The sequence below is a fragment of the Felis catus genome, chromosome D1 (assembly GCF_018350175.1).
Source record: "Felis catus isolate Fca126 chromosome D1, F.catus_Fca126_mat1.0, whole genome shotgun sequence".
Lineage (NCBI taxonomy): Eukaryota > Metazoa > Chordata > Mammalia > Carnivora > Felidae > Felis > Felis catus.
In genome coordinates, this window is record NC_058377.1 from 22,728,102 (window position 1) to 22,742,158 (window position 14,057).

At 46.9% G+C, this 14,057-nt stretch overlaps 2 protein-coding genes across 3 annotated transcripts; one reads left to right on the plus strand and one right to left on the minus strand.

Moving 5' to 3' along the window:
• The first annotated feature begins 3,074 nt into the window (after window positions 1–3,074).
• PATE1 (prostate and testis expressed 1) lies at window positions 3,075–5,049 on the plus strand. The gene is made up of 4 exons (XM_045038507.1): window positions 3,075–3,177; window positions 3,650–3,685; window positions 3,966–4,094; window positions 4,791–5,049. The coding sequence occupies exons 3-4, from the start codon at window positions 3,971–3,973 to the stop codon at window positions 4,922–4,924; spliced, it is 258 nt and encodes an 85-aa protein (XP_044894442.1). The 5' UTR covers window positions 3,075–3,177; window positions 3,650–3,685; window positions 3,966–3,970; the 3' UTR covers window positions 4,925–5,049.
• Window positions 5,050–6,888: 1,839 nt separating this feature from the next.
• LOC123380391 (prostate and testis expressed protein 13-like) lies at window positions 6,889–12,866 on the minus strand. 2 transcript variants are annotated; one of them, XM_045038506.1, is made up of 4 exons: window positions 9,143–12,863; window positions 8,987–9,010; window positions 8,492–8,635; window positions 6,889–8,175 (listed from the first exon to the last, which is right to left on the minus strand). In XM_045038506.1, exons 1-4 carry the CDS (start codon window positions 9,204–9,206, stop codon window positions 7,976–7,978), a joined length of 432 nt encoding a protein of 143 aa, XP_044894441.1. In that variant the 5' UTR covers window positions 9,207–12,863; the 3' UTR covers window positions 6,889–7,975. The 2 variants fall into 2 exon arrangements, with proteins under 2 accessions (XP_044894441.1, XP_044894440.1); XM_045038505.1 differs by having other exon boundaries at window positions 8,987–12,866.
• Between the last annotated feature and the right edge of the window lie 1,191 nt (window positions 12,867–14,057).

Consider the following 14,057-nt stretch of genomic DNA (forward strand, 5'->3'; position numbering starts at 1 on the left):
CTGGTCTGGCCATTTTTTCAAACCCCAATTTAGAAGAAACTGTTCTTTCCCTGCTAGATCACCAGTACAAGTTTTGTGGGGACTGGGGAAGCCCCAGGACCTTAAGGCTTAAGCTCCTGGGGCTTCGATGGAAAAGTAACTGGAGTTCTTCATTTTGTTGACCCTCCTCCTATGTTCTATCTGCCTAAGTGAAGGTCTCATTCCTCAGATCCCGGTGGTGTTCACCTCCAGCCCCATTAACCTATTCAAAAATGTTGTTATGTGAAAATATCACAATTATGAATGATTTTCTGCATATTTTGCTGTATTCCCTGTGTAGTAGTAGAGAAACAGTAGTCTGTGCCTTTTTAAAATAATGATAACTGATTGGAAAGTGAATTTCCATTCAAAAAACATCTTTTTTTTTCTGTTTTGCTGTTTTACATGACAACATTGGAGATGCGAACCAAAAATGCTAGCACGTGTTTGAAACATCTCCTAATCATACACATAGAGACATAATTGGGTACCTACCTGGTCACTAAGAGTTGAGTATTTGGGCTAATCTTCTGGACTAGTTGTCCTAATTGGAGTACTAATTGTACTCCCAGAATTTTGTGGTGGTGAGAAAAACATCATGAGCAAAGGGGTTGTGACAGATTTAAGTAAACTTCAAAGCAATAGGCCAAAGGGATCCACTCCTGAATACTTTTAAGTCATAGATCTGAAATATATGACATAAAATGAATTCTGTGGGGCCCTCGAGGAGAGTTAGGGGCACTGAGGAAAGGAAAGAAGGGGTCTGGGAAGAAAATCAGGTATTGTGAGAAAACTAAGTCTGAAAGTATGAATTTGAGGGGACTTGAGGAGAAAAGTATGTCAGTTAGGTAAGGTTCATATATAAGCTAGGAATCCAACTTAGTAATCCAGGATCACTAAGGCTGGGAGAGGAAAATTATGCTTTAGGAAAAAGTGGTATAATCATCGCACAAGAGTGTAATCATGGGAAGAGACAGCTTCTGACGAGACAGAGGAGGAGAACATTTCCTCCCTTCTTGTGGGCTGCCATTAGCCAAAGAATGAAATATGGAATTCTTAGGCGGTAAAGAAGGTTGGAGAAAGGATTGTAAAGATGGAAGAGAAGACAGTAAATTCCAGGGCAATGAGAAGAGGGAAAGGGAAGCATCTGTTTGTAAATATGCATAACACAAAAGTCAGTGATGTTGTTTGTATGTGTGAGTGCGTGTGTATAAAAGCTTCACCAGGGTCCTATGTATCCTGGGTAAGCAGTTAACTGGTCATAATTCTCTTCCTCCTTCCTCCCTTTATGGAGATGCCAGTTTTCTCTTTTGGTGTGTAATCATAGCCTCCAATATATCGTGGAGAAAATCTCCACACATCACTCTCATTGTCCCCTGTCTCTTCAGCCAATATCTGGTTAGACCAAGACCCCACCCTGCCCTAAATTGTGTCCCATTGCAATTTGCTTCCTTCTAGTTGCTGCTCCTCTCTCTCTGTTGCTCTGCCCTAAACACAGGCACAGACATTTCCCTCAATTCCTTGTAATGACACCAGAGACGAGGCTGCAACTTCCATTAGTACCTGTTAAAAGTATAGGAATAACGGAAAGAAACTACCAGAAGGCTTAGAATGAGATACTAGGTGTGGCTGTTCTTAGACCCCACCAGCTCAACCCCCTCCATGGGAATTGTACCTTCAGCCACCTCTCTGATTGAATATCTAGTCCTTCTCAGAGTTGAGGTAACTACCCCCAATACCTGGCCTGACCTCAAGTGGGAAGGACCAGCTTACCTCACTCCAGAAGTAATCTCAGTCCTCTCTCTCCTAACGACATCTGTCTCACCCTCTGGTTAACTCCAAGAATGGCAAACAGCTTCCTCCTCGGCTCTCACCTCCATGGTTTGCTTTGTTCCAGGATGACAAACAGTGTGAAACTGGCCCCTCATGAGAATCCTGTCAGTGCCTCTGTGTCTATTCTTCCGCCTCTCTTCTCCACTCTCTCCAGGTATGCCTTTTTACTGGTCTGTGCTCAGCATCCTTTTGGCCTTTCTGCATTACAATGATCTGTGCTCATATAGTCTCTCATCTGTAATGAGCACCTTGAATCCTACCCACCCGACTCCGATTTATCCTTGTTTTCTCCCACAGTGTGGTATCCTGAAAAAAACCATAGAACATGGCATCATCCTGAGTAGTTGGACTGAAACAAATTAGGTCAGCTGGGCCTTTTTCTGCCCAGTTCTCCAAAAAGAGAAACCAGAGAGTCACTGGCTTCCCTAGGAGAAGGGTATGCCTTTCAAGGACTTCCACAGTGTCCCCACCCCTAACCCAACCTGGCTGAGGTATAAATAGACACCTGGCAGCTTCTTGCCCTAACCTGCTCTTTTCTTTCCAAAATGGACAAGCCCCTGTTGCTGGGACTCCCCATCCTGCTCTGCTGCATTAGAGGTAAGTCCCTAGGGTTGACAGTTGGTGAGGTGTGTCCAGGATACGGGAATGGGTCAGGGTTCCTGTGACAAAGGTCCTCTTCTGGAGGCCATATGATCATTCTTTTTAAAAAATTTTTAATGTTTATTCTATTTCTGAGAAACAGAGACAGAACATGGGTGGGGGAAGGGCATAGAGAGAGGGAGACACAGAATCCAAAGCAAGCTCCAGGCTCTGAGCTGTCAGCACAGAGCTTGATGCGGGGCTCGAACTCACGAACCATGAAATCATGAGCTGAGCCGAAGTCGGATGCTCAACCAACTGAGCCACCCAGGCGCCCCTCATATTACCATTCTAATACCACGCCTTCCACTCACAATGCATCACATCCCTGGGACCCTTCCCCTTATAGGAGGAAATAAGTGGATTGAGAAGATTTTCATAGAAGTTGTGAGACGGGGTTTGTAACATGAGGTCTGCAGAACATGTATCTTTTTCCCCAACAGTATTGTCTGGGTCACTGGCAGACAGTGAACACGCATGTGAATACAAATGGATCATGGTGTGGGAGGGGGAAGAAGGAGGCAGGGGAGGAGATGAGCCAGGCAGTGTGGGCATCGGGTGTTGAGAGGAACCCAGAGATAGCCCTTGAATTTCAACACTCAGCAACCTCTTACAGCAGGATGGGCTGGGATGGGAGCTGATTTGAAGTTTGACAAAATAATATCAGCAGCAGTTGACAAGGCTGAGGTAAGTGTAATAAAAGGAAAGCAAAAGGGAAAGGAGAGAGTGGAATATTGACTTTACAGGCACTGGTTGGCCAAACCGAAGTGTAGCAACCTCGTGAATTTCAGATGCTTTTCTGCATTGTCAGCTTCTAGGAACACGGAGATAAGAAAGCCACCGTAGGTCAGTTAAAAAGAAGGGAATGAGGGGGAGAAGATACACTTATCTTTCTCTTCTGGTCTGTGCTACACCCTAGAGTGATGAATAGGGTATCTGGGAGGCCCCACCGGAGGTAAAGGGAATTGAAAGGAGGGAACAGGTGCAAAGATACCAGGAGGCAGTTGCCGGGGCTTTGGAGCGACAGAAAGAGCCTACAGTGGCCCCAGGTGAAAAGCACAGGATGGACCCCATGTGTTACAAGCATCACAGGTGCCCTGGGCAAGGCTAAATCTCAAACAAAATTGCAGACTGATTTTGTTTCTCTTTGCCAATACAGTTCATGAACTATTTACTGATGAAGACTATTATCCTGGTGAGTCTGAAGAGTCTGAAGATTATCTGTCTTGATTTAGTTCTTTTCCTTACCCCTCCACCTTTCTTTCCCCTCCCGTTTTTCCAGTCTAAATTCCTGAGACCATAAACTGCAGTCCTTCTCCTGGCTTAGCCTCTCTTAATAGAGGCAGATGCCCACACTTAATGGGTCTCTGGTAAAGACTTCTGGGCTCCAAGCAGACTTCAGACCTGAAAGGGGGAGATGGGTTTTCTCATGGCAGTGTGAGATCACTTCTCACTTCTATTTCTTGACTCATTAGCCCAAATGACAGGAATCGTTCAGTGTAGGATGTGCCACTTGCAGTTTCCAGGAGAGAAGTGTTCCAGAGGCAGAGGAATATGCATTGTAACAAGTGAAGAGTCTTGCACAACTGGCAGGATTTCCAAGAGTAAGTTGTGGGATGGGGGTGGGGGAAGCCGACTGGGACATACGAGCTCTAGGAAAAAGCAGGGACCGTATTTCGCCACAGGCAGCCCCAGCCCTGGGATGACTGCTGTCTCTACCCTGAACATAGGCCCTAATGAAAAATAGACGGAGGTGGTCACCAAGGGGTGGGGATCTATAGCTATGGAACCAGTATTCTGAGCAGCTTGCAGAAAGCGGGAAGACCGCTGGAGAGTGGAGAGTGGAGAGTGGAGGCGCAATATGGCCAGTGGACACTGGGTGGTTGTTGGAGGGTGGAAGGCAGTTCCTTGTCTGTTGCTACCTGGACTTCCATGGGGACGGGTCAGTGTCAGCATTAGATACTGTCTAAATGGCCTCTATTTTCCTGCCCTTTGTGCTCAGTGAGCCCTTGGCATTTATCACTCTTACTTAAACCAGTTGTTGAGATTCTCCACTGAGATACCCAGCTTTGGAAATCCCTCAATTGCTTCTGTCATTACCTCCCCACCCCCAGGAATTTTTTCAAACTTCTCTGCCATTGCTTTTCTTCTGGAAAGCCCTCAACTTGTAGCAGCTTACAGTTCTTCACACTTGAATAACAGAGACTTGAACTACACACAAGTTGTTCTTATGTCCTGGTATGGAAAGAGGTTTCTTTGCAGAAGCCTCTCTGCTAATACGTTTCTTCTTCCTTCTGCAGAAGACGGTACTCCATGGTTAATGTTCATGGGCTGCCTGAAGAGCTGTGCTAATGTGGGCAAAATAAAATGGAGTGTCTACTTGGTGGAGTTCAGGTGCTGCCGGGGCTATGACTTCTGCAATGAATACCTATAGAGACTGCCTGTCCTTCAGGAGCTCCAATCTCTGGATGATATTGTTGCCTCCGCCTCCTTGCAATGATCTCTTAAAAAGCCACATTTCAGGTTGCAAACACATGGTTCTGCCTTCTGCGTGTGTAAGAAAAAGTCCTCTCCTTTTCTAGATTTTCTCTCTTGGTCTCTGGTGGCAGGTGGGATTTGGGGAAGGGGCGGAGGACAAACACCTTGGGAGTAAGATCAATGTCTCCCACAGGTTATTGCAAAACCTAGTGCTTCTACTGTATAGCCTAAGGTGCTTCCAGAAAGGGAAGACGAGAATCGGGGGCAATTCTTTTCCCGACCTTCCCCCTTCTTTCTGAGGCAGGATATTTTCCTCCCTTTCTTCTTCTTAAATGTTTCTATCTCTTGGTATTATCCTTCCTATCTCACTCCCACGAAAGCTTATGACCCTGGCCTCACAGGGAGGGAAGTAGCAAAATGAAGAGCTGGCCTGAGTCTTCTTGAATTTTGTTCACGAATGCTGTTCCCAGGGTGAGGAGAAGGGTAGAGCGTAGAAAAGAATTTGCATCAGAATCCTGAAGAGAGAATAATTTTCTGCCTTCCAGAATGAGACTCTCTTCAGGGTTACGGGTCGGAGAAGAAGTGGAGAAGTCAGCTACGGGATCTAAAGACAGTAACTTATACCCTGCTTCCCTGGCAAACTCACCAGAAAGCACCCTTAGATATGGAAGGGCTGTGGGATACTTTCAAGGAGATGAAACCAGAAGGAGTAGCCACACAAATGTTACCATGTGTCTAGCATTGCGTGAAAGAAGCTGAAATTTGTGGGATCTGAGTGAGCCATGTGAGTCTGGCCCCTGGACATCTCAACAGCAATCTCTGTACAGAGCTGTCCCCATGAGCAGATGCCTCTCCCCTTCCCCCACTGCACACACACTCAGGCTTTCCGCTCTGTCTAGTTCTAGTACCCTGGAAAAATAAGAGTGAGCATGAGCATGCACACAGGATTGAGACTAATTTCTAACAACCTGGTAGGATGAGGCCTATTTATGTGATTATGTAAATATAAATTCACTTTTCCTGTTTTGTTCAGCTGATTATCATACTGAATCTAGAACTAGGGTGTGTGTTCAGGGTCTGTCTTCTGTCATTGTTCCCTCTACTTCCTATGTTTTTCCCTCCAAAATGTTAAGAACAGAGATGTACTGCAACTGGACAAGAAAATTAGGAAGTGTTGTACATGCGACAATATAGGAGTTAGAATCTCATGAAAATCAAAGATGGGAAACACAATAGGGCAAGGCTCAGAAAGATTGGACCTAGAAAGCTAGTCTGGGTAGGATGAAGGTCTGGGGGCTTTGCCAGAATGATTTAGGAAGCTTCACTTCAAACTTAGCTATAAATGTGTGCTGGTCAGCCTCCAGCTGTCAGTATCACTCAGTATCTATCTGCTACTCTTCCCGCCACTGGCTAACTTCTTCACTCTACATTGTTTCTCTCCTCTAATCTGAAGTTTCCAATTTTGACTTGCTTGGGACCATTCTGGGCGCTAATCACACATCACAGTAATTCCCCTGGTAAAGCACTTCATCGTTGGAGCCTCCTGCCAGCACCTCCGTTCTCTCCATATAGACTAATCCTAAATGGAAGAATCTAGCATATTTTCTGCTTCTCATGATACTAAAGTATAACACTCCTGCTAACATGATACAATTTGGAGGAAATCCAAGCATACATATATTGCAAACTTTTCAAAATTAATTTGTCTGTTAAAATATTTTATTGGGGCGCCTGAGTGGCTCAGTCGGTGGAGCGGCCGACTTCGGCTCAGGTCATGATCTCACAGTTCGTGGGTTCGAGCCCCGCGTCGGGCTCTGGGCTGACAGCTCGGAGCCTGGAGCCCGCTTCAGATTCTGTGTCTCCCTCTGCCCTCCGCTGCCTGCACTCTGTCTCTCGCGTTGTCTCAGAAATAAATAAACATTAAAAAAAATATTTTACTATGTTTATACAAATACAATGTGGTAGAAAGCAGTAAGCAATTATAAGCCTGGATCAGGAGGGATACTACTAAAACTGGGATGATATTATATATGTACACATAACTGTACAGCCAAATATGAAATGTAATAGTGTCTGTAGATTCCAACATAGGAATGCAAGCATAGTAAAAGAAAAGTTCAACCCAAAGTGAGTGAATAATACTTTAGGGAGTCATTTTTGTCATTTCGTAGCTTATTATTTTTGTTAGGACACCACAGTGAAGTCTGAAACTCTTATCTTCCCTTGACATAATTTGTTACGGGGATGTGTCAATAGACGAAAAGCACTCAGCTTTTTACCAATGAATTCATTGAATGCAAGGAGATATTTAAATATTTTTCAGAACTGGGTGGGAGGGGACTCCTCACATGCCAGGAAACAGAGTAGCTGGCCAATACCAGGCCAAGTGCTTACCCTGATGTCCTTGGCTTTGGCCATGAAAGCAAGAGAAGATCATTAGAAACATGGTAACTTTGGTCTGTGTGGTCAGGAGGAGCTGTGGTTGGTACAGTTTCCCCCAAATGGTGGCAGAGGCACAAAGACTGTTTGTCTAGTTCACGGCAGTTAGAGTTTTCTATCTTCACATTTACTTTCTCAAGCCCCTACTTAACACAAGCCTTTCCTGCCCTCCAACAAACCCAAAGATTTCTCCTAAAATCTCTTGCAATTTCGTGTCCCTATTTCTCTCCAGCCTGCTTTCTCTTGATCTTTGCTCAGAAGCTCTACCAGAAAAATACTTTGTTCCCTTTGCCAAAGATTTGACCCCAGGCTTAGCATCAGAACTTAAGGATAGTTACAGATTGCCAGACGCTATCAGGAGGTAAAGACAGGGGAATCCAACCAGAAGGCAGACATGGGTGTTCTTATTTTCCTCTTAATGGAAAAACACTGACACAGGACATACAGAGCTTCCATGGGTAGTTCTGCTGGAAAAGAGTAGAGAGTAGGGTCTGGGTTTGAGATAATGTGAGATGATGTTGCCATTGTGTAGGGGAAGGGCAAAAATTACTGGGAGGATAGTTTAAGGTTATGGTAGGACATCATCATGGATAGTGTGTTCTTTATCTTCTCCAAAAAGCGCTGACTTTTCCAAAATATCATGTCCAGTATTACACATATGTTTATCAGTGCAGCAAAATGTTTCTCTCGGTAAGTCATGGTATGCTTGGAACATTCCCTCTTCACAAGGATTACAAGACAGTTTTGTATATCGGTACAGATATCTCCCTAAAGAGAGAAGAAAAGTAAAGGTAATCGCCTTACTTAATCACACTGTCTCCCTGGCAATGATGGCTGTCAAGAATCTCATTGGTTTTCTGTAGCCAGGGATGAGCCCTCAAACTGTGTCTGCATCTCATCTCGGTCTCTCTAGACAGGACGGGGCAAAAGACATCTGCCTCCCACACAGGCTCCACCCGAGGTCGGGGTATGGAGAATTCCATTTTCCCAGCCTCTCCATGGGCCCTGTTCCCTCCACACCTTGACCTCAAGGAAGGTGGGCACCACTGGTAAAGTCTTGTGTCTCTCTCTACCTCTCACTTACCTGTAATTGGATCATTGTAGTAATAGTGATCTGTGGTGCAACTCTTATTGGATTTGAGGGATAAATTAAACTTCCAGCAACGTTTCTTGGGACCACGGCATTTGAATCCATCATAGAAATCACAATCATGGCAAAATCGAAGCCCTAAAGAAAAAGGGGAAAGATTTAAAGCAGAGCTCTAGGGAAGGCAATTTTTCAGAAGCCTGCCCCACTGTCAACATTTACACTGGCGAGGGGCAGTCCTCACAGGAAGGAAGTTGACACCCTCCCCAACTTCTGCCAGGGGTCCTTACTCCCTTGTAGCGACAGCTATAACCCTATATATTCAAACCCCCTCCCGCCTTCACCCAAGGCTGGGGGCAGAAAAAAGATCCCAGGGCAGTGAGTGAAAAGACTGGAAAATAGTCAGAGAGATACAACGTGTGAAAAAATCAGGAATGTCCTCTCTCCCTGTGGCATCATATATCCCAAAACTGCAAACCAACTACACCATACATTTTGATTTGGGGCCACGGATATCTGTGAAAAGAAGAAGAAAAATTCTCCTTGAGCCATTTTACAGTATCCCAAAAAGCCAACTTTAGAAACCACCTCCATTTCCTCCCCATATAGCCTCTCACCACCCATCACTGCCTCCTTCACAGGTTTTACCTTCATCCATGAAGACCACTGTGAAAATGCCCAGCAGAAGCAACAGCAACAGCCTGAGACCCATTTCTGAGACATTCCCAGTGGGAGGTTCAGCTTTATTTATTCCCGTCACCTGCCGTCAGGCATCGCACTAGATCCCAGAATCATAAATTTCAGATCGAGCCACCTGAATCCTCTCTACAACGTTCCCAGGAGACGGTACATCCTGTCTGCATTTGCATTTCTCCAGATACTTGGAACTCAGCCCACCCAGACAGCTCACTTCACTTTAGTAGATCTAACATAAGGAACTGATTAACGTTGGTGTAGAATCTCTCTCCCTAGTACCTCTTCACTTCGCTTGTCGTTCTATTCGTTGGCCTACACGGAGCATGTCTAAGCCCACGTTCCAGGACAGCCTTTCACATGTAGCAAATCTGGGGGGGTCCTGAGCCTTGCGAGGGAGTGGCTCAGTCCCTTTCAGGTACCAGAACCATCCAGACACTGGCCTCAGCATGACCTCCAGCGGTACTCCCTCCCTCCCAAAGTGAGTCGTCACTGCCACCAGGATACTCCAGATGTGGTCTGACCGCCCAGCGTTAACACCCTTCTGAGAGTTGGATGGGGCAGCACAAGAAAGGGGGATGCAGAGGTGAAGATGATCAGTTTCCCTTCAGCTTTATTCACTAATTTGTTCAAGGGAGACAAAGACCGGAAATGATTCCAGTGGGGAGACGTACACTGGGGATTATGGGCAGAGAGGAAGACATATTTGGATTAGTCACTAGAAAGGGGACAGAGCGGGGAAGGGAGCAGGGAGGGCTGGAAATGAGCTTTCCCATCAGTCCCCTGCCTTTGCCTCACTTCCTCCAGATGGTGCCACACATTTGTGCCTCCCTCCTTCATCTACTAAGTGTCACTTTATCACCGAGGCTTTCCAATATACACCCATGTAAATAGGAAATATTTGTCCATACGTGCAAAACTCCCTTACCACACTTGCCACGTCCCTTTCCCGTTTTCTCCGGCATGCTCAAGCTGCTTTGTCATTCTAAGACTTTCCTCATTTATGTTTTCTTGCCTCTTTCCCCTCTAAGAACGAAAGCGCCCTGAATGCAAGATTTCCCTGTGTTGTGTTTGCTGCTTTCTCCTCACACTGGGATGCCTTGCAATTATCAGATAGGCAAGATTATCTGATGAAAAAGTGAATGCATCATTGGTGTGGTTAACCTGAGACACGAGGGAATGGTGAAAAGCCCCTAGTACCAAGTTGCGGGATGACCTGTGGTTGGTGGTCACCACAGAGAAGACAGGCGATGGCAACGGAAGATTCCCCTGTCTTGGGGACAGAGTGAGTGTGGGGCCCACTTATCTGAGTGGACTTATTCCCAGAGCCAGACACATGCTATTCCCAGGTACGATCCCTCACATAATCTTCGCCAGGAGGGTACTCCCTGTACATCTGGGATGGAGGCCCAAGGGTGCTACCTACCTGCTACGTGACCTTAAACAAGTTACTCATTTCTCTGGGATCTGGGACCTCACAGGTGAAATCAAGGGCTGTCAGAGGTATATCAGCTGTAGTTATTAGGACTTAATAAATTCACATATGATAATGGTCAGTAAGACCCTACTTGGTGGCAGACATTCTTGATTTCTTTGACTTCTCTGAACAACCACATAGCTTAGAAATAATTGACCTCATCTTCAAGTGTGCTTGAAGCCCAAGTACACTTAGAGATGAAGTATTATTCCCCAGGGAACAAGGGTGGACCCGGTGAGCCATATCCTTCCACTACATCATGCTGTTTCTTTCTCTTTACAATCCGAGAAGGGTTGTACATGATACGTATGAGATTCTGGTTCCTTATTGTGAAAATTGTGACTTTATCAGTGTACCTGTCTTCCCTGTTGAATGTGAGGCCCAGAAATGGTGGGAGATTCAGGAGCTGGTGCCCTGGTAAATCCCTTTAAATGGGCTAACACCTGAGTTGCCTTCCAGACTCAGCCAGAAGCTTTGGCTAGCTGCTTAGCCTTTCAACACTTCTGTCCTCAGGATCTTAGTGTGTGCCTCCGACAGACCTTGGACACCCGTGGCCACCTCTCCCTCCCACAGAGAGAGAGGATGTGCTGTCCAGGCATTCTTTCCTCCCCGCCTCCATATCTGAGTCCCCAGAACTAGGTTCCCAGCCCTCCCCTGGGGCCTCTCCTGGGGCTGAGGGTCTGCACCTTCTCCCCTCCACCCCTGGCTCCTATTCAAAGCCTTTCCAGCCTGCTGCCCCTTCCTAGATGGGTGGTTGAAGGACTCGCTGTCCTGCTCTTTGCTGCTCCCGCCCTGCCCAGAGGCTCAACCTGTACCCACGTCCTATCTCTGCAGACAGAGGAGAAGGTAATGGACTTGAGGCCACATTTGGCTCCTTTGTAGTCAGCCCGTGGTTGGGCTCACTTTGTCCCTGCAGGAGGGCAGCGAAGGGGCAAAGGATACAGGGAAAAAGAAAATAAAAGCAGAACACCACCCCCACTCACACAGAGAAAGTTCCCTGCATAGAGCAATATGCCCTTCAACCATTTCTGCCAACCTCAGACAAGCACTTTCCCTGGCCCTGCTCAGCAGGGAACACACCTGAGGGTGGGATCATCTGGTCCCAGGTGAGTCCACGACAAGAGGGAGCCTTGCTTTATTACAGGACTCCATCTGAGCCCCACACACCCAGAAAAAAGGACATGTGTGACGGAGGTCCAGGCACGTTTCTCCTCCATGACCATTTCCCTTGCACGCAGTGCAAACCTGCCTCACTGCCAGGCCAGCAGGGGACATGGGGTCTGGCTGACTCGTTCTCCTGGCTGGCCCTTCACCCAGCCCTGCCTCAGAACCACACTCCCTCTAGTAGCTGGACCCACCCCACATCACTGCCCTGCATGCCTGGGTCTCACTCCAGAAACCCTTGCCGTCCCCCCATACTCAACCCAAAGCAGCCCCACTTCCCTCCTTTCACTGTCCTTCAGACTTTCTCGCTGTGGGCAGCCTCGAAGGTACCGTTTTCCCCAGTGGGTCAAATGGAGGAGTTGGGCATGGAAGCAATAGAGCCCCATGTCTTTATTTTACGCCTAAGAAACAGGACTGAATTGCAATTTCACCGCAGTGTGAAGACAGAGGGAGATCCTGATCTGGGTGCTCTCAGCTGTCAGGTCAGGGATCATGTCTGATTGGTGCTAACAGAGCAAGAAACGGGAAATCAGGGTCAGACACGGATTCTGGGTCACCACTTCCCATCGATTCGGCTCCTACCACATGCCCTGCTTTGGAGCTTAACTCATCTAACCAACTTGACAGTGGATGGATTGTGGGGAGGCCAGGAGTGACAATGGACTTCTTCAAGAGGACTCCTCCTCAAAAGCCCCTATTTCCTGAGGCTTTTCTTACACTGAGTCAGCAGGATCTCAGTCTCTAAGGCAGTGAGGGCTTTGCCCTGAAGTCCTATTCCATTGCCCCAGCCCACTGCCTAACACTCCTTTGTTCCAGTAGTTGCCCATCCCGTTTTGGAGTGATGAGTACGGGATGGAAGGCTGCTGCAAGCCACCCTTAACAGCAGTTCTCGACCACCTTCCAGGACTGCGGTCACAGTACGTGTGCAGTAAATATGCTTCCCTGTACAGGCTGCTGGGACATTGACAAGTCAGGCTGGAGAAGAGGGACTGGAAGTTATACTGCCCTCTAGCTGTAACTTACACCTGTTCTTGCCTACCCAGGAAAACTCACCTGTGGAGCCCAGGAGAGTGAGAACACCCACGTTAAGGCCATTTAAATTTTCTCTGAAAGTGCATCGGGAAGAATGGAGATTGTCACCCCAAACATGACATGTCGGATCCGTATTCTCTATGTTCCCAGACTAAAAGTGAGCCAAGTGGGTGCTCACCAGGGCTACCAGAATAGAAAGCCCTGTGATAGGGCTGAGATGAGAACTAAGAACATGGAACACTTTGTGTTACTTTCCATAGTAGCCCAGACCTCTTAGCCAGAGTAAATGTCAGAGCCTTCAGCCAGCAGGAGCCATTCTCAAGATGGTCATCTGTCCATAGAGAACAGCAGGCTAGAGCCTGCAGGTGCCCCTCTGGCGTGGGATGAGGAAGAACCTGGCCATGAGGGTCGCTGCAGGAATGTCCTGATGAAGGTTAACTACCACAAAGGCTTAGATTAGACTTGTGTGTTGAAGTGGGCACAAGAACTGTTTCTTCCAGAATAGACTTTGAAGGTGGAGACTCAGGTTCAGGGCATACTGATTTTCCTTGATGGGCAAACAGCACCGATATTCACTGAGTTCTGATATTGAGCCTGTGCAAGACGGGCCCCACTCTGCAACTCTTGATGGCCACAGTCTGGGGAAACATCCAGAGAATGCATGGAAATCCCAAGAAGCTCAAGTTAAATGTCTATAGAGGTTCTCTTTGTGTCTCTTCTTCATCTGTACAGCCACCAACTCTTGGAGCTTTGTTGGCGCCTACAGAGGCCCTTCTACATGTTCCAAACTTCTGGGAATAGGTTATCTTTTCTTGGTTCCCAGGGGCGGGAAAAAGGAGGTATCTGAGGGGAGAGGGAAGGAGATAGCCTACAGTGAGTGTCAGGATTTGGGGGAGACAATCTCTTTTCCACACACATCTAGCTAAGGAAAAATTTCCCAAACTTTAACACACTGTGAACAGGAACTTTATCAATTAGTTATTTCCTAAAGACCCCCGATCATGCGAACTCACACATCGCCATCTATTAGATGGGAAGTCATAAACTCCTTCACTCATACTACAGTTAGTGAAGGGATCCAGGACCTCATCAAGAGAGTAATAGACAGCTTCAGCCGCAGAGGGAGGGAAGAGAAGGGTGTCACTCCTTAATCAGGAAGTTCCCTGTTACTGCCCATAGCTTGCCATCAAGATTTCT

Coding starts and splice junctions, on each gene's coding strand:
- PATE1 (XM_045038507.1), top strand. CDS start 3,971: ATGACAGGAATCGTTCAGTGTAGGATGTGCCACTTGCAGTTTCCAGGA. Junction 4,095..4,790: donor AACTGGCAGGATTTCCAAGA/GTAAGTTGTGGG, acceptor TTCCTTCTGCAG/AAGACGGTACTCCATGGTTA.
- LOC123380391 (XM_045038505.1), bottom strand. CDS start 9,217: ATGTCTCAGAAATGGGTCTCAGGCTGTTGCTGTTGCTTCTGCTGGGCA. Junction 8,636..8,986: donor CCGTGGCCCCAAATCAAAAT/GTATGGTGTAGT, acceptor CTTTTTCTTTAG/GGCTTCGATTTTGCCATGAT. Junction 8,176..8,491: donor CTACAATGATCCAATTACAG/GTAAGTGAGAGG, acceptor TTCTCTCTTTAG/GGAGATATCTGTACCGATAT.